Here is a 23,909-nt window from a genome sequence, read left to right on the forward strand (position 1 = left end):
TACGCTGGTAGGTTTCACAAACAAAACGACCTGGCAACAGACCAACAGAGAACACAGGTATAAATACCAAGGGGATAATAAGGAGGATGGACGACACCTGGAGAGGTGGTGGAGACAAGCACAAAGACAGGTGACAGATCAGGGTGTGACACCATAGCCCTGTCTATGAATTTGAGAGTGATTACATTTCTCCAGACACATCCCTCAGCTTTTTACCGAAACGGGCAGGGAGCACTCTTTGTTATTGTTTCAACTGTGTATTGCCACTTTAAGAAATACATAAATGAGCATACAAGTATGTTTAAGTATACATGACTGTTGGGAGTGTGGTGCCATACCTTTAGCTCCCAGGTGCAACAGAGCTGACACACTAAAGATGAAGTTGCAGCAGATGCCTTGACCACCCTCTGGCTGTTCTCTAGACCAGTGGTTCCCAAACTGTACCCCCCCCCCCCCCCCCCCCCCCCCCCCAAAAAAAAGAAAATAAAGGATCTCAGTCCGGCTTTAAACTTACTCTTTAAAGTTGTAATAGTAGAATGCACAAGGTGCAATTTCAAAATTGGGTAGTGCATCATCAGTTCCTCTTATCATGTTAGTCATTTCATACCTTAGAGAGCTATTTATAACTTGTCAGAAGTGTCCAGATCAACTAGCCCATGTCAGCAAAAAAAATATGTTGAAGTTTTTTTAGCCCATAGATATCATTGTAATTTCATAGTCCTTCAAATATCACATACATACACATTAGACATGGCAAAATGTATAGAATTGCAAGAAAATGAGCTTTAAAACGGCAAAATGTTATTTGCACTCCATGACAAAATGTGTAGAATTGCAGGAAATAAGCTTTAAACCTGCAACATTCTCTCCAACAACAAAAAGGGTGTGAACAGTTTGTGTCATGAACAGTGCTTTTGTCCATAGAAATAGACGTGGGAGCGGGATGTTCCCCAATGCTGGAAGGGCGGCCCCAAGTGACAAAGTTTGGGAACCCCCTGCTCTAGTCAACAGTAGCACTGGAAGAAGTCCCAGTCGCCGGAAGGTGTCCTGGGTGCCGGAAAGTGACCCTGGCGCAGAACCAGATCTCTAGGTTATTACAGGGGGGCATCAGCATAATCTATAGAGAGGGCAGGACAATAGAGGAGATGGAATTAGATTTAGTATGGAGTCAACGTTTCAACTTAAAATCCTTGTACAATAAAAAAGTTTAAAAGGTCAATAAAACTATGACACTGGAGTTTGAGGAAGGTGGAGCGATACAAATGCGCTGAGTTGTGTAAGGCATAAGATGAGTTGGTGACTCACTGGTCCAAACGTGGCGTCCTCTGCCTCTTTGGTGTACTGGTCCAGGCCGATGCTGTAGAAGCCTTACTACCTGGTCAAATAGTGTTCTCTCTACACACACTGACCTGTCTTCTGAGAACAACTGGAGTGAGAGAGAGGGAAATAAGATAGTCAGGAAATGTCACAGACAGAGTTAAATTGTTTTAACATCTTCATTTTGCAGTCCATTTTAAGACTGCTGTGGCTGTATCAAAAGAGGCAACTATGGATAATCATTTAGCCACATAAGTTAACACACGCAATATGAGACTGGACTGAGTCGAGCTGTAGTGCAATTCCACGGTCACAGAGTGATGCTGAGAAAGTGATACTTTAAAATGCATGTCAAACAAAAACCAATGACTTCAAAGTGAAAGAAACCATACAACTATATGCATAAGGCCTACTTTTAACAATTTGCAATCATTGGTTTGTTTGACATGCATTTTAAAGTAAAAAATCTGAGTATCAGCATCAATTTGTTACAGTGGAATTGCCCTGTACCAATACACGCCACTTGTCAATCAGCATGGCTCAGTATTGAACAGCCTTCTGTCATCTAATGCCCAACCCATCTTACCTACTGTCATGTCTACTCCCGCACCTCCCCTCCGGTGTTCGACCTCGCCGGTTTACTTACCACAGGTCCTGGGAACCATCATTACGCGCACCTGGCTTTCATCATTACGCGGACCTGCGCTTCATCATTAAGCACACCTGGACTCCATTACCTCACTCATTACCTCCCCCTTATCCGGTACTTCCCAACTCGGGATCTACGAGAGCAGAGGGACGGTCACGTGATCTTCCACCAGGAGTATCTCCTCCATCACTTTCTGCCAAACTCTTTTGGGTGTCGATTGCACTAGTTGACTGTCCCTAATGTACTGTTTCTACAGCATTAGTGGATTCCGGTGCTTTATTGACCAGACCCTTGCCTCCTCTCTCAACATCACCCCATACCCGCTCTCCTCTCCTTTCCCAGTTCAAGCCTCAATAATCGGCCATTAGGTTCCGGGACCATCACACACATAACCAAACCCTTTTCTCCCTCACTGTGGAGTCCATCCATCAGGAGAACATTCCCTTCTTCATCACCAGTGCACCAGCTCACATGTTCATCCTCGGTCTCCCTTGGCTTCAATGCCACAAACTCACCATCTCATGGTCGAGGATGAAAATCACAGATTCGGGTACCAAGGTTATGGCTAGTCCCAACCACCATAAAGGGGTTACAACGGTTTTTGGGGTTTGACAACTTCTACCACTGTTTCGTCAGGAACTTCCGCTCCATCGTTGCTCGAAGTTATATTAAACTTACCACTTGCTTCTCGACTCCAGCCGTCTACGTTACACCTACACGACTCATATTGTTTAGCAGTAGCTAGGTTTCCAACCAATTGGTGACAGATTTTCATGCAAATATTCTACAGATGAATGTGGTACCTTCAGGCGTTTGTAAATTGTATCCACAGGTTCACCTCCAATTGACTCAAATGATGTCAATTAGCCTACCAGAAGCTTCGAAAGCCATGACACAATTTTCTGGAATTTTACAAGCTGTTTAAACTGTGCAACTGGGTCCTGGACTTTCTGAAGGGCCGCCCCCAGGAGGTGAAGGTAGGAAACAACATCAGCACCCCGCTGATCCTCAACACTGGGGAAGGTTGACAGCACTCCAAACTTCTCTCCCACATTTTCCAATGTGGAAAATCTTTCCTGAAGGGCTCAACAACAATATTGAAAAATGTCTCCTCCAGCTTCTTCAGGGCATCACTCAAAGGCTCATCAAATGATTCGTATGAAAAGTGCTGCTTTGTAGACCTCAGCCTTCTTTGTTGTAGAACGGCCTCTGCATTCATACCCTCGCAAATATCCTTGGCTGACGTTTGTGCAGTCATAAAGCCTGTTGCCATGTAGTTGCTGAGACCTCTCTGTCTTTCTGAGAAGACTGACTGCAACATACACATGCATACTGGGAGACTGTATCAGCTTGCTCACATGTTGGATCTGGCTTAAGATGTCATACCACACCACTGTACAGATGCTGAAGCGGTATGATCCCACCTCCTCTGACAAGGACTGGGCCTCAATCTTTATCACTGGGTCTTTGGTTTGATCCCTCACCTCAGTCAGTTCCTCTCTAGCCGCTGCTGCCTGATACCTCAGTGGCTCGACACTTAACTTTACTCTCCCACATTGTCTCAGTCCACATCTTCAAAGTGATGTCCACATGTTTTTTCAGGGAGGCCCATCAGTGTGTGGAGGCTGGGAACAAGGTGTACAGCTTGTATAAGATGCCAAAGTAACCTGTGGCATCGACATAACTTTTAGCAGCATCAGCCACAACCAGGTTCAATGTGGGAGCCCCACATGGCACAAATAGAGCTCTTGGAATCATTTCTAGGAGTCTGGCTTGGACACCTTTGTTTTTGCCTCTCATGTTGGCCCCATTATCATAAGACTGTCCTCTGCAGTACTCAAAATAATTTTTAAGAATCAGTGATGCCAAATGTTGGCCCGTAGACTCTTCTGCCTCCAATAAATTGAATGATAGAGAATAGTTTTGCCAGCTTGATGTTACTCACCTTTATTAAAATGACCTTGCTGCTCAACAAATCATTGAGTTCATTCTGTATTTGGTGGCCAAGGTAGCTGGTGATGTGATGTCAGTCCTGAGTTTGCTAAATTGATTTTCTTACTAGAAAAGAGTTTGCAGTAGAAGCAGAAGAGGCTGATGTTTCTTTCAGAATACACCAACCAACTTCTAGGGATTTTTTCACCACTCAACAAGGTCTTCCTGAAATACTGGTGGTGGCATCTTCTTACATTACTCTCATTCCTTGGGAAGACAACGTTAGGTGGTACCTCACTTGGTCCTCTGCAAACTAGTTGTGTCCGAATTCTGTTAGTCAGAACTGAAGGCCAGTCAGCAGGGTCTGTAGACAGTGGTTCATCCTCAGCTGCAGGATTTGGTGGGGATGCTGCTACAGGCATTTCTAATGGAGAGCACACAGTCATTAGTTTACACACGTTATTCACAGCATTTATAGTGGTGGAACATCCCACAAACATACCCAGTAATAATAAAATCATCATTGTTACCTACAATATGGAAACTTAAAACTTTACAAAAGGGAAACAATTTATTTTGTTTATGTTATGCAGGGATGCACACATAAACACGTGTGTGTACCCACACAAACGTGTGCATGCGCACTAACACACCTGAGGAATCCTGCTGGGGAGAAGTGGAAGCAAATTTCTGCAACATTTCTGAAGAGGCCTGTGTGGCTGAGGAGGTGGATGGCTCCTCATCCTGGCCAGTGCCAGAGGGTGCTCCAAAATATTTCAGAAGTGCCCCTGAAATTGCATTGAAATACAGTATATGAGTCTGACACCCGAAATACATTTGTTGCACAATTAAATATACATGTCATTATGCTGAATTTATCAAACTTTCAAGAATAGGAACCAAATTAACCATGCAACCTCCTTGGCGATTTCTAGGCATAAGACACCCCAAAAGATACAAAATATCAGTATAATATAGACGTCTTTTAAGTTAGCTTACAGCATTGTAAATTCCCCTTACTGAGTTCAGGACCTAGTCAATACAATCACAGAAAACCTTTATGATGTCACCTCAATGAAAGTTAACCAAATCAATAATGTGCTAGTTAGGTTGTAATCATTTTGCTGCAGGCTACACACATTATCATGATGAAACTGTGTGAAATTATATCAATGTTATGTAAGCAATGTTATGTAAGCAACATAGCAACATAGGCTAACAAACATATGTCTTATACTAGCCTATTTCATTACATGCATAACATTATATTCATAAAGAGATGACATAGCTGCATACCTTTATCTTTGACCGTTTCTCCTCTACTTCTTTCCTTTTTTTCCTAAACTGGGCATCTGATGGCTAAGACCTTTTCTTATCCATTTGTGTTGATTTGGCACTCGAGCATCAATACATTACCCATCCCCCAACACTGTCAACCAAGAGTCAAGACTAAATCAATTCACCTTGGTGGTGTGCAGACTGGTTTTAACCTCAGCAAAAAAGAAACGTCCTCTCACTGTCAACTGCGTTTATTTAAAGCAAACTTAACATGTGTAAATATTTGTATGAACATAACAAGATTCAACAACTGAGACATAAACTGACATGTTCCACAGACATGTGACAAACAGAAATGGAATAATGTGTCCCTGAACAAAGGGGGAGTCAAAATCAAAAGTAACAGTCAGTATCTGGTGTGGCCACCAGCTGCATTAAGTACTGCAGGGCATCTCCTCCTCATGGACTGCACCAGATTTGCCAGTTCTTTCTGTGAGATGTTATCCCACTCTTCCACCAATGCACCTGCAAGTTCCCGGACATTTCTGGGGGGAATGGCCCTAGCCCTCACCCTCTGGTTCAACAGGTCCCAGACATGCTCAATGGGCTTGAGATCCGGGCTCTTTGCTAGCCATGGCAGAACACTGTCTTGCAGGAAATCACGCACAGAACGAGCAGTGTGGCTGGTGGCATTGTCATGCTGGAGGGTCATGTCAGGATGAGCCTGCAGGAAGGGTACCATGTGAGGGAGGAGAATGTCTTCCCTGTAATGCACAGCATTGAGATTGCCAACAATGACAACAAGCTCAGTCCAATGATGCTGTAACACACCGCCCTTGACCATGACGGACCCTCCACCTTCAAATCGATCCCGCTCCAGAGTACGCTCATTCCTTCGTCAATAAACGCGAATCTGACCATCACCCCTGGTGAGACAAAACTGCGACTCGTCACTGAAGAGCACTTTTTGCCAGTCCTGTCTGGTCCAGCAAAGGTGGGGTTGTGCCCATTTGTGCATTGTCGCCGGTGATGTCTGGTGAGGACCTGCCTTACAATAAGCCTACAAGCCCTCAGTCCAGCCTCTCTCAGCCTATTGCGGACAGTCTAAGCACTGATGGAGGGATTGTTCGTTCCTGGTGTAACTCGGGCAGTTGTTGTTGCCATCCGGTACCTGTCCCGCAGGTGTGATGTTCGGATCCTGTACAGGTGTTGTTACATGTGGTCTGCCACTGCAAGGACGATCAGCTGTCCATCCTGTCTCCCTGTAGCGCTGTCTTAGGCATCTCACAGTATGGACATTGCAATTTATTGCCCTGGCCACATCTGCAGTCCTCATCCCTCCTTGCAGCATGCCTAAGGCACGTTCACGCAGATGAGCAGGGACCCTGGGCATCTTTCTTTTGGTATTTTTCAGAGTCAGTAGAAAGGCTTCCTAAGTTTTCATAACTGTGACCTTAATTGCCTACCGTCTGTAAGCTGTTAGTGTCTTAACGACCATTCCTCAGATGCATGTTCATTAATTGTTTATGGTTCATTGAACAAGCATGGGAAGCAGTGTTAAAACTCTTTACAATGCAGATCTGTGAAGTTATTTGAATTTTTACAAATTATCTTTGAAAGACAGGGTCCTGAAAAAGTGACGTTTCTTTTTTTGCTGAGTATATATATTCACAGTATTATGAATGAATTGGGGTTTATTTGGTAGCATTTCATAGTGTGACTGATTTTACTAATTGCACTGCTACTGTACAAAGTAGAGGTGCGCTATTTGATTGATTCCCCCGCTCCCCCTACCTTTGGCTTCCAGTGGGGAGACCTGAGGTCAACCTACGCCCTCCCCTCTCCCCATCTCGTACTTCTGAGTGGGAGACCTTCCCATTGTTGCCTGCCTAGCTCACAAACTAGAATCAGGGCGCCCACTCCGACAAGGTTAATTTACCCACAGTCCCACACGGTGACATGATATCACTGACGTGACCTGCAAATGAGAGATAGAAAACCGATCGCGCAAATGTACCATTCAAAATTTTTGGGTGCGAGCGCACCGTGCCGACCCCGACAAGATGCCGCCCTGGTAGGCTGCCCATGTCGCCCATACCTAAATCTGCCACTGCTTCCAGGGTATGAGAGGTGATAAATCTTGACTGTCTGTTGTAGATCATGATGTAGCTTATGATACCTAGCATTGCTTGATTGACGGCAGGGCAATGCAATGCCTATCCCCACACAGTACTGACGACATTGTGATTTTACTTTTTTCAAACATAATGCAGGGGTCATCATTTGTCCTTCACTTTGATGCGCTGGGCTGTAATATTGGTGGGAAGTCGTAGTAAAATCCATTATAGGATTAAAAAAAGGTCCTTGTGACCTTTTCAGTCTTCATACTAGTGTCACTAACAGGATTGAGGCCAGTCTGCAAAACTTTGCCACAATCAGCCTTTGTTCAAGAACAAGGTAGAAAAACGGAAAGCGCATTAATGAAGGCATTGGGTCCGGGCCATACCACTGGCCAAAGACTTCTGTTCTGCCTCCCTTTCAGCTGCTCTCAGCAGTGTGAGAGCCAGCCAAGTAAAATAAAAGCTTTGTGCCTGGGCTCTCACACACACACACATTCACACAAACACACAGTACCAGTCAAAAGGTGCTTGAGAAGGTCTCCCACGCACACACTCTCACACACTCTCACACACTCTCACACACACACACACACACACACACACACACACACACACACACACACACACACACACACACACACACACACACACACACACACACACACACACACACTCTCAGTCAGCACCGCTCGGTCACAGAATGTAATTTCTTTGAAAGCCGTCCACATTCAGCCATGACAACGCTCACTGTTCGGGAATAGCTCCCTAAATGAAGCTCCCAAAATGTAGCCTAATATAGATGGGTTGGACCAACTATACTGCAGCCTATGTCTGGCAGACCTGGCAAAACACACCAAAGGCATAACCGCCACCAGAGAGGATGCTAGCCTGTGAGGCTAACAAAGTCCTTAACACTGATGGCGCATGAGTGACACTGTAACTATTGTGTCATGTTAACGGTATGTGACACTAGATGTGGCGAAACAGGTGCACCGCCATGCACAGGTTCAGTAGTTCACAGATATGACCGCCACCAGAGAGGATGCTAGCCTATGAAGCTGACAAGGTCCTTCCCATTATTAACACTGATGGCGCGTGAGTGACACTGTGACTAGATGTCCGAGATTCCCAGGTTTTCTAGCTTTAAGTAATGGATACAGTAGTGCAGACACCTATTACAGGCTGGCTGGCTAAAGCTAGAACATATTGATCAAATGTAACAGAAGTGCAGTAGTTAGAGTGGTTGCTCTTTTAGGGAAACTACAGAGTACAGCGCTGAGTAAAAAACAAACAGACAAATATGTGGAAGCACAGTGCTGCCAGGTACAGGACGAGATATTACCACACACCTCTTGGAGACGATGACAATGATTCATACATCATGTGGTGTTCCACAGCCGTTGCTAAGCATCAAGGATGTGAGTGTGGACAGGAGGCAGAACAGAAAGGTCATCAAACCAAGCTGAAGAAGGGATCCCTTTCAATGACTTTCTGGTATCCCTATAATAACTAATCATAGACAGCTAACCTATCAGAGTGGAACTTGATATGTCACCATGTCCAGCTAATGTACTGTTTTACAGTATCTAAAGTGCCTTCAGAAAGAGCGTCTGCTAGAGCGTCTGCTAAATGACTTAAATGTTAAATGTAAATGTAAAGTAGTCATACCCCTTGACTTATTCCACATTTAGTTGTGTTACAGCCTGAATTCAAAATCGATTAAATATATTTATTTATCATCTACACATAATACCCTATAATGACAAAGTGAAAACATGTTTTTAGAAAGGTGTGCACATTTATTGAAATACAGAAATATCTAATTGTATAAGTATTCACAACCCTAAGTCAATACTTTGTAGAAGCACCATTGGAATCAATTACTGCTGTGAGTCTTTCTGGGTAAGTCTTTAAGAGCTTTCCACACCTGGATTGTGCAACATTTGCCCATTATTCTTTAAAAAAAATCAAGCTCTGTCAAATTGGTTGTTAGACAACCATTTTCAGGTCTTGCCATAGATTTCCAAGTAGATTTAAGTCAAAACTGTAACTCGGCCACTCAGGAACATTCACTGTCTTCTTGGTAAGCAAGTCCTGTGTAGATTTGGCCTGTGTTTTAGGTTATTGTCCCGCTGAAAGGAGAATTAATCTCCCAGTGTCTGTTGGAAAGCAGACTGAACCAGGTTTTCCTCTAGGGTTTTGCCCGTGCTTAGCTTATCGATTACAAGCATACCCATAACATGCAGCCACCACTATGCTTGAAAATATGGAGAATGATACTCATATCAACATAACACTTTCTATTTAGGACAAAAAGCTAATTGCTTTGCCACATTTTTTGCAGTATTACTTTATTGCGTTGTTGCAAACAGGATGCATGTTTTGGAATATTTTTCTGTACAAGCTTCCTTCTTTTCACTCTGTCAATTAGGTTAGTATTGTGGAGTAACGACAATGTTGTTGATCCATCTTCAGTTTTCTCCTATCACAGCGATTAAACAGCAACTGTTTTAAAGTCACCATTGGCCTCATGGTGAAATGCCTGAGCGGTTTCCTTCCTCTCCGGCAACTGAGTTAGGAAGACGCTTGTATCTTTCTAGTGACTGGGTGTATTGATATACTATCTAAAGTGTATTTAATAACTTCACCATATTCAAAGGGATATTCAATGTCTGCTTCTTTTTTTTATTTGACATTTTACACATCTATAGGTGCCCTTCTTTGTGAGGCATTGGAAAACCTCCCTGGTCTTGTCGTTGAATATGTGTTTGAAATGCACTGCTCAATAGAGGGACCTTACAGATAATTGTATTTGTGGGGTACAGAGATTAGGTATTCTTTAACAAATATATTCATTATTATTGCACACATAGTCAGTCCATACTTGCCATAACAAAGGGGTTGAATACTTATTGACTCTAGACATTTCAGCTTTTCATTTTTATTAATTTGTAAAACTTTAGAGAAACATAATTCCACTTTGACATTATGGGGTATTTTGTGTAGGCCAGTGACACAGAATCTCTATTGAATCAATGTTAAGTTCAGGCTGTAGAAGCCTCCCGGGTGGCGCAGTGGTCTAGGGCACTGCATCGCCGCGCTAGCTCGCGCCCAGTCTCTGAAACATCAGGTCAGGTCCTAACACTATAGGAAGCCTTCCTGTTGCTATGAGACTACAGCTTCAGCTTTCAGTTCCCCATTTTGGGACAGGTTAAGTTATTTATAAGCTTTATAGGGGCTTGGTGGGAGTGGGAGAGAAGGCTTGAAAATGCTTATTTGGAATGTGAAGAACAAAAGCTATGTTGAAATTTCAACATGCCTCAGTGAGGACAACTCTATTTTCTTTGTCCTGGAAATTGTTTAAGCTTTTGTGCAGTGATGGCACATTCCTCATCCGATGTGGATTTCAGTCCAGTTTCAGGCCAACTCAACAACTCAGGAAAGAGGTAATGGTAAAACCATTCAACCACATTGACGTTACTTTGGTGTTGTCACTAATATGAGTTGTCATAATTTCTGTACACCTCGTAAGGTTTTGGCAACAAAGATTGAAAGGGCTTTAGATGACCAGTCTCAGAATGGTTTGAGGTGAGTCGCAAGCATCTTTCCCACATTGACTGAATAGTCAGTCTCTCACAAAAGCCAACCTCGTCAAAGCTACTGCTAGGACTTCATTAGAATTTCAGCTCTGCCAAGAACATTGAGGCCTCGCTCTGCCTTGTAAAAAAGCAGGACATGTTGACTGAGTCTAATCAATGGCGGCAAGTGTATTTAGCCCCATTAAAACAGGCTCTGAACAGAAGTATGTTACCTAACATGGCCCTCCAGTACCCGCTTCTCAGGTGTCTTTGTGGAAAGCACCAATAAAGCCTGTCTTGTTAATTAAAATGGAATGATCCAGTTTTAGGGTCTCACTGACGAGAAGAGCCAAGGTTTTAAAACGTGGTAATCTGAATCCATAAACATATCAAACCGTGAAGTAGCCCACTGTGTTAGGACTTACAGATAGGAGAGTCATTCCAAAGGGATTTGTATCCCACTGCGAAAAGGTGACAGTGTCATCCGAGCCATGTTCACCTGGAGCCAGAGCAGCAACGTCAGAGAGCACCCAGGGTCTTGGCTGTGTAGACACACGGTCATGTTACGGTTGGAAATGTCTCTCTGACAGGTGGGCCGTAATGTGTATTGGGCAGGGTGGAACGGGGGTAGGTACACACATGGAGCACTCTGGACAGTTTAAACTTTACAGTAGCTGCCTGAACCTAATTTAGGTATCAGTCAAGGCATGCGGGAACATCTTGTGTGATTCATGTCTTTACGAGGAACATGCAGTGATGTGACATCACCTCTTCATTACGGATGTGTGAGTCATTCTGCAAAGCCTTGGTGTACACTGTAAACTCCAAGTCCTTTTTAACTCAAATAATTATAGTAAATTGTACTCAAAGTCAATGAAAAGTCATGAATACTTCAAATGTTTATGTAGTACTGACTCCAAACTAAATGAGAAGTCATACCAACACATTTTTAAAGATACAATATGATAACAAATGAACTTTTTCCTCAGAATGCTCTACTGCAGGTAGATTTTTTGGGAAGTTGTTTTTCATATCTGTGTTTCTGCATGTACATTGAGTGATTGATTGATCAAATGTTATGCTACACAAAGATAAATATTTTCTTATAACCGATCATTGAATTTTTGCATTTTCGTTAATGAAATGGTTGGTCCAGTTTAGTTTCCTCACACTGTTCTTAACCCTGGTAGTCATTATGAATGCAGGTTGCGGGTGAATATAAAATTTCAACTATTGTTTATCCTAACGCTGGCTATATTCCAATAGAAATTACAACTTTGCAAGCCAGCATAATGTGATTTACAGGTGAAGTTGAAAAATTCTGGTGAATATTCCAGGTTTTCCAGAAATCATGTTTTTTTACAATTACTGGGAAAGAAATGGGGAAAGTTTGTGGAATTTTTCAAACTTACTCACAGGCCTGAAGTGGCCTGTAAACTATGAGTTTCAGGCCACTGTATAAGGCCTTATGATATATGTAATGGTTCTATATTAATGATAATATTTGCTTAGGAACTCACTTGGTGAAAACCACAGTGCTATTGAACCAATTCAACAACCATGTCTCTGTCACTAACAAGTATAGTCATGGGTGGCAACAATTTAATCAAAAAGGGAAGGTACACTGGGAAATTATAGGAGGCGTGGCTTAATGGTTGTGTTAAATATAAGTATACCTTACCAAAAAAAATAGCATTTGTATTACTCATTTCAAATGAAATACAATTTAATTTGTCACATGTGGCGAATACAACAGGTGTAGTGTCACGATTGTTAAAAAGATGAGACCAATGCGCAGCGTGCATAGAGTTCCACATAATTTTTATAAAGAGAAACTCACTAAACAAAACAATAAAGAACAAACAAAATGCTACTGGAGTGCACAAAGGCAACTTACTGTAGACAAGATCCCACAACTAACAATGGGGAAAATGGCTACCTAAATTTGATCCCCAATCAGAGACAACGATAAACAGCTGCCTCTGATTGGGAACCATATCAGGCCACCATAGAAATGTAATACACCTAGATGACCCACCCTAGTCACTATCACGCCCCAACCAACACAGGGAAAAACAGCTTACTATGGTCAGGGCGTGACATGTAGACCTTAACATTTAAATACTTACTTACAAGCCCTTAACCAACAATGCAGTTCAAGAAATAGAGTTAAGAAAATATTTACTAAATAAACTAAAGTAAAAAGTTTAATAAAAAGTAACACAATAAAATAACAATAACAAGGCTATATACAGGGGGTACTGGTACTGAGTCAATGTGCGGTGGCATAGGTTAGTCGAGGTAATTTGTACATGTAGGTAGGGGTAGTACTGCTCACTTTAGTACATATGAAGGTAGTACTGCTCACTATAGCTAGCTAAGTTTTTTAGGTTTCCTCAAAATGTTTGAGTAGCCAGAACTTTTCCAGTTTTACAGCGTAGGTTTGTTTGAAAAATTGGCAGAAATCATTATATGCTTAAAATATTAAATATAATATTTATAAGTTATTGTAAACTGAAGTTTGTTTGTTATTCACAACAAATTATTTGACAACAATTAGGAGATGGATAATGTGAGGTTACTGTATGTATTTTACCCAGTAAACAAACATTGACTATTTTGTTTGTGATGACTGAGTGACATCATAGATTTCCTAGATTATTCAAATAGATTTCACAGATGGAAACCTGGTCTTGCACTTTAATGTGTAATGTTACAGAAGAACAGCCAGGTTTTCCATGCTGTATTTTAGTAGGGGGGTCAACTGAGAGTGATTAATCTCTTGGCTGGACAATGATTGCATTTCGCTGCCTTTGGCGCTCTTAGAAATAGAAGACACATCTGGAGGAGTCGGGTCTACATGCAAAGCCATCCATTAAAACAAATACAGTAAGAGGAGAAACTACACTGAACAAAAATATAACGCAACATGCTCATGTAAGGAAATCAGTCAATGGAATTAAATTCATTAGGCCCTCATCTATGGATTTCACATGACTGGGCAGGAACGCAGCCATGGCTGGGCCTGGGAGGGCATAGGCCCACCCACTTGGGGAGCCAGGTCCAGCTAATCAGAATTAGTTTTTCCCCACAAAAGAGCATTATTACCGACAGGAATACTCTTCAGTTTCATCAGCTGTCCGTAAGAAACCAGATGTGGAGGTCCTGGGCTGGTGTTGTTACATGTGGTCTGCGGTTGTGAGGCCGGTTGGACGTACTGCCGAATTCTCTCAAACAATGTTGGCGGCGGCTTATGGTAGAGAAATTAACATGAAATTATCTGGCAACAGCTATGGTGGACATTCCTGCAGTCAGCATGCCGATTGCATGCTCCCTCAAAACTTTTGACATCTGTGGCATTGTGTTGTGTGACAGAACTGCACATTTTATTGTCCCCATCACAAGGCGCGCCTGTGTAACGATCATGCCATTTAATCAGCTTCTTGATGTGCCACACCTGTCAGGTGGATGCATTATCTTGGGAAATGAGAAATGCTCACTAACAGAGATGTAAACAAATGTGTGCACAACATTTGAGAGAAATAAGCTTTTTGTGAATATGGAAAACTTCTGGGATCTTTTATTTCAGCTCATGAAACATGGGACCATCACTTTACATGTTGCGTTTATATTTTTGTTCAACATAGATGTGAAGGTTCTGCTGATCTTTATCTTCATTATAGAACAGGTTCAATGGATTTGAAGGAAAACTCCACCCCAAAATAATATTTTGGTATTTGTTTCATTAGTCCATTGTTGATATAGTCCCAAAATGTTTTGCATGTCAGCAATCAAGTTTTCAAGATAAGTAACTTTCAAAATAAATCATATGGTGAAAAACGCAGCATCATACAGTATGGTTGTGCATCATACGGGGTACTGGTACCCCCTGTATTTAGCCTCGTCATTGTTATGTAGTTTTCTTGTTACTTTTTGATTCGATTTTTTTACTTATGTTTATTTAGTAAATATTTTATTACCTCTATTTCTTGAACTGCATTGTTGGTTAAGGGCTTGTAAGTAAGCATTTCACGGTAAGGTCTACACCTGTTGTATGCGGCGCATGTGATGAATACAATTTATTTTATTTGAGTAGGGCGTGAAACCGTTTTAAATAGCTCGCTTCCACCACCTACTGGTTGAGTCAGACACTCACACCATCACATGCGTGGCATGTGGCCCTACAGTGCAATTGTATTCTGTACATTTGTGTAATATATTATTTGACTGATCAACTATCTTAATTAGAAATGATAAAACAAATTGCTGTGTCTTCAACAATTTTGTCATTCAGCATCCTGAAGAGAAAACTGAATAATAACCCACAATACTCATATAGTAAATCAAATTGGCCTGTGGAGAATCTAGTACAATATGCATCAGTAATGTAATCTTGCTTTGCCCAGCGTCCATGCTCTTCACCACAGAGTGGTGCTAATCAGTAGTCTAGTCTAGTGGCTATACTCAGGCTCTGGCCCCACTCTGGCTGTGTAGGAAAAAGCAGGTTGACGTTTATTGTCATGAATCTTGCCCTGGAGGCAGAGTTGAGCGATTTCTGCGAAGATGGACCAGCTGCTAAATCAAAATGGTCTATATTGTGAAAAATCATAAAAACTAAAATGTGCTTTTTGATATTAACTTAGGGTTAGGTATTAGAGTAAGCAGTGTGGTTAAGTTTAGGGTTAAGATTAGGTTTAAACACTTTTTTTTTTACTTTGTGGCTGTGCCAGCTAGTGACCACTCTGCATAGCTTTCTCCATCCAGTACATGAGTCATCTCAATAAATGCCAACCTGCTAAAAAAAAACACTCAATCATCTCTAACATGTGGGCTTGAACATGTGGATGGGGGAATGGCTAGAGCATATACTGTACAACTCTGACTCAGTGCCCAGTGATGAAGCTGTGAGGATCCCTCTCTGTCCGCGAAAAGTTCCATAACATAACAGCAATTTGCTTGCATCAGCAACAATAATCCCACGCTACAGTGATGAAGAGGCTGTCATTATCCTCCTCACTACTCATCTGCCAGATGATTTAAGGCTTGGTACATGTTCTTGATGTGACTGGCGCTCATCTGAAGTGTGTGATGGCCTTAATGAGAAGGTTGTGGTAAAAGGGTGGAGAAGGCTCCTCTGATCTCACCAGTGGAACATACCAGTAGCCTACTGCTGCTGAAAGTGTCTCTATCTTCACAATCAACTTTGCAGTACTGTATTTATTAGAAAAGGCAAAAGCAAGGTGATGCAAGGTCAAGTCATCATCTGTAATAACACAGTTTTAAAATCGTGTTGTCTATAAGTAGGTCAGGGTAGTAGGATACCTTATCACTACAGAAAAACATCTCAAATGAAGTCTAGCAGTACCTGGTGATAAATACATTTCTCGAGCCGTTTCCTCGAAGTCTAAACAGACCCTGTCTGGGTGAAGGAAATCAGTCACAGCAACACCGCACACTTACGTAAGGACATCCATGGTATCCAAGCTCGTAACTATGAACCTCCTCTTAGACAACATGGCGCATGTGTACAGCTGCACTGCAAATATAGACGATACATCCAGTTAGGTGGAAAATAATTAACTTATGCTTACCTAAGTGTAGCACCTAAACTAGACTTTGGCGACATTACCTATCGAATGCGGACGCTCGTGCCTGTTCACTTTGACCACAGCATCAGACTCTGGTCTCTGCGCGCTGACAACTTTGCGCGAGCTCACCTGCTTACAATGAAGACGAGAGAGCGTTTCAGGTCCTGAATGCTCTTTTGGAGTTAGTTTCAACTGATTTGATGTTTTGTTACTGCGGGTAACGTGTATGAGGGTATTGTGAGTTCTTTTAACTTGTTTTAGTATAGAAAAGAGCAATGTGACTGCGACCTAAACGAGACTTTTCAACTGATGAAGAAATGCTACTCAACATTACGAGAGAAAACCACACACCACTGCATCAGGCGGAAAGGGAGAGAGATAGACTCCCTCCAATTTCCAGTAATTCCAGCTCTGTTAGTATGAAATGTTTTAAAATATTTTTCATATTCTTTAAATGTGTTTTCATGTCCAATTAAGAAATAAAGTAACAGTTTTCATGTGGGATCAATGTAACAATGAAGTCATAAAATGTCAATTTATTTCATTGCATAATGATAACTTAACCATTTCAATGACCTCAGAGCTTATCCTTTTGGAAATGTGTTGATGTTAAAACTAAGGGTGGGACCTTTTGGCCAGCTATTCCTAACCCATTTATGTTATAAAACAGCATAGCAGCTTTGTGAGTAATATACCACATTATCACTGTAACAAAGCCCAAACATTATACTGTACATTTTGTTTGTGTATCAGACTTTTATTTTGGTGGCCTATGTGCTACAGTACTTGCTGTGAATGAATAGTATTCTATACTGTTATAGTTCCAATCGATACTGTTAAAATTCCAGGACCTGATGTCAATTTTTTGACATGTTTAGACAGGCAGCCTATTCTGCTCTTTTATTTAACTGATTGGTCCTTTGACCAATCAGATCAGCTCTGAAAAATATCTGATGTGAAAAGATCTTATGTGATTTGTAAAAAAAAAAAATATCAGAATTGGGCCGCCTGTCTAAACGCAGACAATGATGTCTGTCAAATGAATTGTGATTTTTATCGTAGGGACTTGATCGTGGACCAAAGCTGCCATATCCATCTCTCAACTTCATCTCAAACCACAGAAAGGAGGATGGTAGCCACAGCCTCTCCTCCCAGTTTATCCTTCCTGGCATACGGCATGGTATGGTCCGTCATGGTAACCCTAATGTTCACATTACCTCATTCAAGAGTCAACTTGAATAGTAAGCAACAGTCTTTTGTGAACTGAGATTTCTGAAGCTCACAGGCAGCCCAATGACACAGGCAACGCAATTATTTTTTTCATTAAATGCTCTGAAAAATATCTGATGTGAAAAGATCTGAGCCGATTGGTCAAAACATAAATGAGTGAAAAAACGATCAGAATTGGGCTGCCTGTGTAAACGCAGCCATAGTGAACCAATATCAAAGTGCTTGCAAGAAGCATTTACTCAAGTATTATCTATCATGTGCTACCAATATGGCTACCTAACACATTTTTGATATTGTTACCTTCAGGTACAGGGTACACTTTGAGACTTAATAATAACACTAAGAAGCTTAAAAGGAAATCATTTTCACACAGCGCTCCCAAAAGAAAGTTTCAATTTCAAAGTGACCCATACAGGCTGTTTTGAATTAATGTGCGATGCTCCAGGCAGATGTGTTGTCGTGGCTTCCTATTCTTGAGATCAAAGATGTTAGAGGAGACTTGAGCATCAATACTTGATGCAGATGAGGGAGACAAAGGCCCATTCACAACTGCTGTTCCTTTATAGGGAGAACTTGTTCTGGGTGTAATGACCACGACCGTTGTGTGGGCTGGCGACGGAAGTTTTCAAAAGATGTTAATATATTGCTGTCACTTATACTTGAAAATATGGAGAGTTCATTGCCCTACGCTGCTCATTGTTGTGATATGAGAAGAAAAAAACATTTATGCAGGTTTCATCTTGTTATATACGGTTCATTGAGATTGTTAAACTATAATTTGTAACAAAACAAGCAAGTATAGAATAGAGAATCATCCTACCGTCTAAACAGCTGTGAAATATATTTTCCATAACCCAAAATATTGTATTTTCAACTGTTTGAAGCTGGTGTACAAAACCAAAAGTAAAAGACGCAAAAAAGAAACATAAGAATGTGAAGCATAGAGGTGCTGCATATAGAACAGGTCTACCGCTTCTTAGACTTGCTTTCAATGAGAATGACAGATCTATAACTCACATGCATTTTTGTTAATCAGTGATGATACATTTGGATAATGGTGTTTGTGTTTTGTTTTTTTATATATGTGTTTTGTTGCTCCGCCTGCAGGTAGAGAGCTTCCCCCCATCTGTCCTAATGTCAGACTGAAGCATCAACATCAACATCGCATCACTGTTGACAATCTGCCTCCTGAGGTTAGGGCTCGTTTTGCCTCTGACCCAGTCATGCCCCTCCGCATCAAGACTGTCAAAGAGTTTCAGTAAGTATACACAGTAAGTACACACACACACACACATTATTATCATTCAGAAATGACTTTTAATATTTGTCTAATGTCTACTAGGGAGGACATTGAGAGGGCAACAGTCTCAGGCGATTGGAAACAGGTCCACGATTTCTACTTGACCACGTTCGGCTCCTTTTTAGAACTGAATGCTGCCTTTAAGGTGGGTGATCCCCATGTCTGTGCCATGTTCAATTCTGAGGTTTCGTATTTGTATTGTCAGTCAAGCCAGTGCTATTTATACAGCATGATTTATAAGGACTTATTACACTACTATGTCATTTGTATAGATAAGTGTGATGGTAAAATTGCTAAAGCAACCATGCTAATTTTGAAATGTGACTGATCAACGCAAATAAAAGGTGATCATTGTTTTGGTATTAAAAGTCGGTGAATAAAGTATTTCTGGGAGCCAGGTAAAGGGGAATTTGGAGAGTTGTTTTTGAGTCTGTAAATGAATGAAGTCATTTAGAGAGTCGGGAAGAAAAGCACCTGTGCCTGGTTTCCATAGAGAGGGTTATTCATAAGAGCAGGACCTATAAGAATGTATGATCATATACGCAACAGTTGGGTAAATGTTTAGCATGTGTCATGGTCGGTTTGCATTGCTTCCTAGAGGGTCTAGGATAATTATGTCATAACAAAGTATAATTAAGCAATAAGGCCCAAGGGGGTGTTGTATATGGCCAATATACCATGGCTAAGTTCTTATTTACAACGCAACACAGAGTGCCTGGAGTGCCTGGTATATTGGCCTTATATCACAAACCCCAGAGGTGCCTTATTGCTATTATAAACTGGTTACCAACATAATTAGAGCAGTAAAAAAGAAAGGTTTTGTCATACGGTTTGATATACCATGGCTGTTAGCCAATCAGCATTCTGGGTTCGAACCACCCAGTTTATAATTAAGCAATAAGGCCAGAGGAGGTGTGGTATATGGCCAATATAAGGGCTGTTCTTAGGTACGACGCAACACGTGCCTGGATACGTCCTATAGCTGTGGTATATTGGCAATATATTGGCAATATACCACAAACCCCCGAGGTGCCTAATTGCTTAAACTGGTTACCAACGTAATTAGAACAGTAAAAATAAACGGTCTGATATACCACTGCTGTCAGCCAATCAGCATTCATGGCTCAAACCACCCAGTGTATAATATAGAATATTAGCCTTCCCCCAAAGGGAACCAGACTTGAACTGAGCGAGTCACCAATAAGTGTAAAGTCTTAGCCAAAGTTTTGACAATGACACAAATATAAATTTTCACAAAGTCTGCTGCCTCAGTTTTGTATGATGGCAGTTTGCATATACTCCAGAATGTTATGAAGAATGATCAGATGAATTGCAATTATTTGCAAAGTTCCTCTTTGCCATGCAAATGAACTGAATCCCCCCAAAATATTTCCACTGCATTTCAGCCCTGCCACAAAATGACCAGCTGACATCATGTCAGTGAATATCTCGTTAACACAGGTGTGAGTGTTGACGAGGACAAGGCTGGAGATCACTCTGTCATGCTGATTGAGTTCGAATAACAGACTGGAAGCTTCAAAAGGAGGCTGGTGCTTGGAATCATTGTTCTGCCTCTGTCAACCATGGTTACCTGCAAGGAAACACGTGCCGTCATCATTGATTTGCACAAAAAGGGCTTCACAGGCAGGATATTGCTGCCAGTAAGTTCGAAATCAACCATTTATCGGATCATCAAGAACTTCAAGGAGAGCGGTTCAACTGTTGTGAAGAAGGCTTCAGGGTGCCCAAGAAAGTCCAGCAAGCGCCAGGACCGTCTCCTAAAGTTGATTCAGCTGCGGGATCGGGGCACCACCAGTACACAGCTTGCTCAGGAATGGCAGCAGGCAGGTGTGAGTGCATCTGCACGTACAGTGAGGCAAAGACTTTTGGAGGATGGCCTGGTGTCAAGAAGGGCAGCAAAGAAGCCACTTCTCTCCAGGAAAAACATCAGGGACAGACTGATATTCTGCAAAAGGTACAGGGATTGGACTGCTGAGGACTGGGGTAAAGTCATTTTCTCTGATGAATCCCCTTTCCGATTGTAGTTTGTCCGGAGAAGACAAGGTGAGCGCTACCATCAGTCAGTCCTGTGTCATGCCAACAGTAAAGCATCCTGAGACCATTCATGTGTGGGGTTGCTTCTCAGCCAAGGGAGTGGGCTCACTCACAATTTTGTCTAAGAACACAGCCATGAATAAAGAATGGTACCAACACATCCTCCGAGAGCAACTTCTCCCAACCATACAGGAACAGTTTGGTGACGAACAATGCCTTTTCCAGCATGATGGAGCACCATAAGACAAAATTATAACTAAGTGGCTCGGGGGAAAAAACATCGATATTTTGGGTCCATGGCCAGGAAACTCCCCAGATCTTAATCCCATTGAGAACTTGTTGGTAATCCTCAAGAGGCAGGTGGACAAACAAAAATCCACATATTCTGACAAACTCCAAGCATTGATTATGCAAGAATGGGCTGCCATCAGTCAGGATGTGGCCCAGAAGTTAATTGACAGCATGCCAGGGCAGATTGCAGAGGTCTTGAAAAGAAGAGTCAACACTGCAAATATTGACTCTTTGCATCAACTTCATGTAATTGTCAATAAAAGCCTTTGACACTTATGAAATGCTTGTAATTATACTTCAGTATTCCATAGTAACATCTGACAGAATTATCTAAAGACACTGAGGCAGCAGACTTTGTGAGAATTATTATTTGTGTCATTCTCAAAGCTTTTGGCCACGACTGTAGACTAAACTAACTGTCACGGCCGTTTAAAGGAGTGGACCAAGGCGCAGCGTTTTGAGCGTACATACTTATTTATTTACCGATGTCGCCAACAAAAACAATAAATATCAATCCGACACGTGAAGCCAACGTAGTGCATCCAGGCAACTAACAAGGACAGCTACCCACAAAACCAAACTTGGGAAATGGCAACCTAAATAGGCTCCCCAATCAGAGACAACGATTAACAGCTGTCTCTGATTGGGAACCCATCCAGGCCACCATCAACCTACATACCCCTAGACAATACAAAATCCCCATAGATAACAAAAACCCTAGACAAGACAAAACCCATAGACAATACAAAAGCTAACAAACCACCCTTGTCACACCCTGACCTAACCAAATAATAAGGAAAACAAATATAACTGAAGTCAGGGCGTGACAGTACCCCCCCCCCCCCCCCCCCCCCCCCAAACCTAAACCTATATGGGAGGGTCTGGGTGGGCATCTCCCCGCGGTGGCGGCTCTGGTGAGGGACGCAGACCCCGCTCCACCTCTGGCTTTACCCACTTTGGTGGCGCCTCTAGAGCAGGGACCCTCGCCGCGGGCCCAGGGCAGGAGGGAGGCTCTGGCAGCTCCGGGCAGGAGGGAGGCTCTGGCAGCTCCGGGCAGGAGGGAGGCTCTGGCAGCTCCGGGCAGGAGGGAGGCTCTGGCAGCTCCGGGCAGGAGGGAGGCTCTGGCAGCTCCGGGCAGGAGGGCAGCTCCGGACTGACGGGCGGCTCCGGCAGCTCAGGACAGACGGGCGGCTCCGGCAGCTCAGGACAGACGGGTGGCTCCGGCAGCTCAGGACAGACGGGCGGCTCCGGCAGCTCAGGACAGACGGGCGGCTCCGGCAGCTCAGGACAAGCGGGCGGCTCCGGCAGCTCAGGACAGGCGGGAGGCTCTGGCAGCTCAGGACAGGCGGGCGGCTCCGGCAGCTCAGGACAGGCGGGAGGCTCTGGCAGCTCAGGACAGGCGGGCGGCTCCGGCAGCTCAGGACAGGCGGGAGGCTCTGGCAGCTCAGGACAGACGGGCAAACCTGGAGGGAGGAGACGGAGAGACAGCCTGGTCCTCGGAGGAGGCACAGGATAGACCAGGCCATGGAGGCGCACTAGAGGTCTTGAACTAAGGACCTGCACAACCCGTCCTGGCTGGATGGTGATTTTACCCCGGCACTTGCAGGGCGCAGGCACAGGACGCACTGGGCTGTGCAGACACACGGGAGACACAGTGCGCAGAGCCGACGCAGGATATCCTGACTCGAGGAGACGCACTGAGACGCACTGGCTGTCTGGAGAGCAGGGCTGGCACCAACCGCCCTGGCTGGATCCTCACCCTAGCCCGGCAGATGCGGGGAGCTGGGATGTAGCGCACCGGGCTAAGAGCGCGTACTGGGAACACCGTACGCTCCACCGCATAAACTGGTGCCTGCCCAGTACGACGCCTGCCACGGTAAACACGGGGAGTTGGCTCAGGACTCCTACCTGACTCAGCCACACTCCCCGTGTGCCTCCCCCCCAAAAAAAGTTGGGGGCTGCCTCTCGTGCTTCCTTGCCAGCCGTGTTCCCTCGTAACGCCGGTTCCCTTTTCCTGCTGCCTCCGCTCTCCTGGCTGCCTCCACCTGTGTTCCCATGGGAGGCGATCCCTACCAGCCAGGATCTCCTCCCATGTGTAGGATCCCTTGCCGTCTAGAATGTCCACCCATGTCCATGAGTCCAGATTGCACTGCTCCTGGTTCCCACGCTGCTTGGTCCTTTTTTGGTGGGTAGTTCTGTCACGGCCGTTTAAAGGAGTGGACCAAGGCGCAGCTTTTTGAGCGTACATACTTATTTATTTACCGATGTCGCCAACAAAAACAATAAATATCAAACCGACACGTGAAGCCAACGTAGTGCATCCAGGCAACTAACAAGGACAACTACCCACAAAACCAACTTGGAAAATGGCAACCTAAATAGGCTCCCCAATCAGAGACAACGATAAACAGCTGTCTCTGATTGGGAACCCATCCAGGCCACCATCAACCTACATACCCCTAGACAATACAAAATCCCCATAGATAACAAAAACCCTAGACAAGACAAAACCCATAGACAATACAAAAGCTAAACAAACCAACCTTGTCACACCCTGACCTAACCAAATAA

The 23,909-nt window shown here is 43.2% G+C and overlaps 1 protein-coding gene and 1 long non-coding RNA gene across 9 annotated transcripts in view; one reads left to right on the top strand and one right to left on the bottom strand.

Annotated features, from left to right (window-relative positions):
* Positions 1-503: 503 nt before the first annotated feature.
* LOC129830846 (uncharacterized) lies at positions 504-16,587 on the bottom strand. Its single transcript, XR_008755645.1, has 5 exons — positions 16,504-16,587; positions 16,335-16,410; positions 4,552-4,686; positions 1,306-4,322; positions 504-1,117 (listed from the first exon to the last, which is right to left on the bottom strand). It is a non-coding gene; the product is annotated as an uncharacterized LOC129830846 (long non-coding RNA).
* Positions 16,588-16,767: 180 nt separating this feature from the next.
* LOC129830442 (probable E3 ubiquitin-protein ligase HECTD2) overlaps positions 16,768-23,909 on the top strand; it is a 35,166-nt gene continuing 28,024 nt past the window's right edge. For 4 of the 8 annotated variants that reach the window (XM_055893061.1, XM_055893291.1, XM_055893100.1 and 1 more), the window contains exons 1-4: positions 16,768-16,875; positions 17,525-17,657; positions 18,800-18,950; positions 19,035-19,137. In XM_055893061.1, coding sequence (XP_055749036.1) covers positions 16,780-16,875; positions 17,525-17,657; positions 18,800-18,950; positions 19,035-19,137 — 483 coding nt within the window. In that variant the 5' untranslated portion in view covers positions 16,768-16,779. The remainder of the gene's footprint in view (positions 16,876-17,524; positions 17,658-18,799; positions 18,951-19,034; positions 19,138-23,909) is intronic. The other 4 variants (XM_055893214.1, XM_055893461.1, XM_055893549.1 and 1 more) reach the window with 2 other exon arrangements.

This window comes from Salvelinus fontinalis, chromosome 1 (genome assembly GCF_029448725.1).
Source record: "Salvelinus fontinalis isolate EN_2023a chromosome 1, ASM2944872v1, whole genome shotgun sequence".
NCBI classification, from domain to species: Eukaryota; Metazoa; Chordata; class Actinopteri; order Salmoniformes; family Salmonidae; genus Salvelinus; species Salvelinus fontinalis.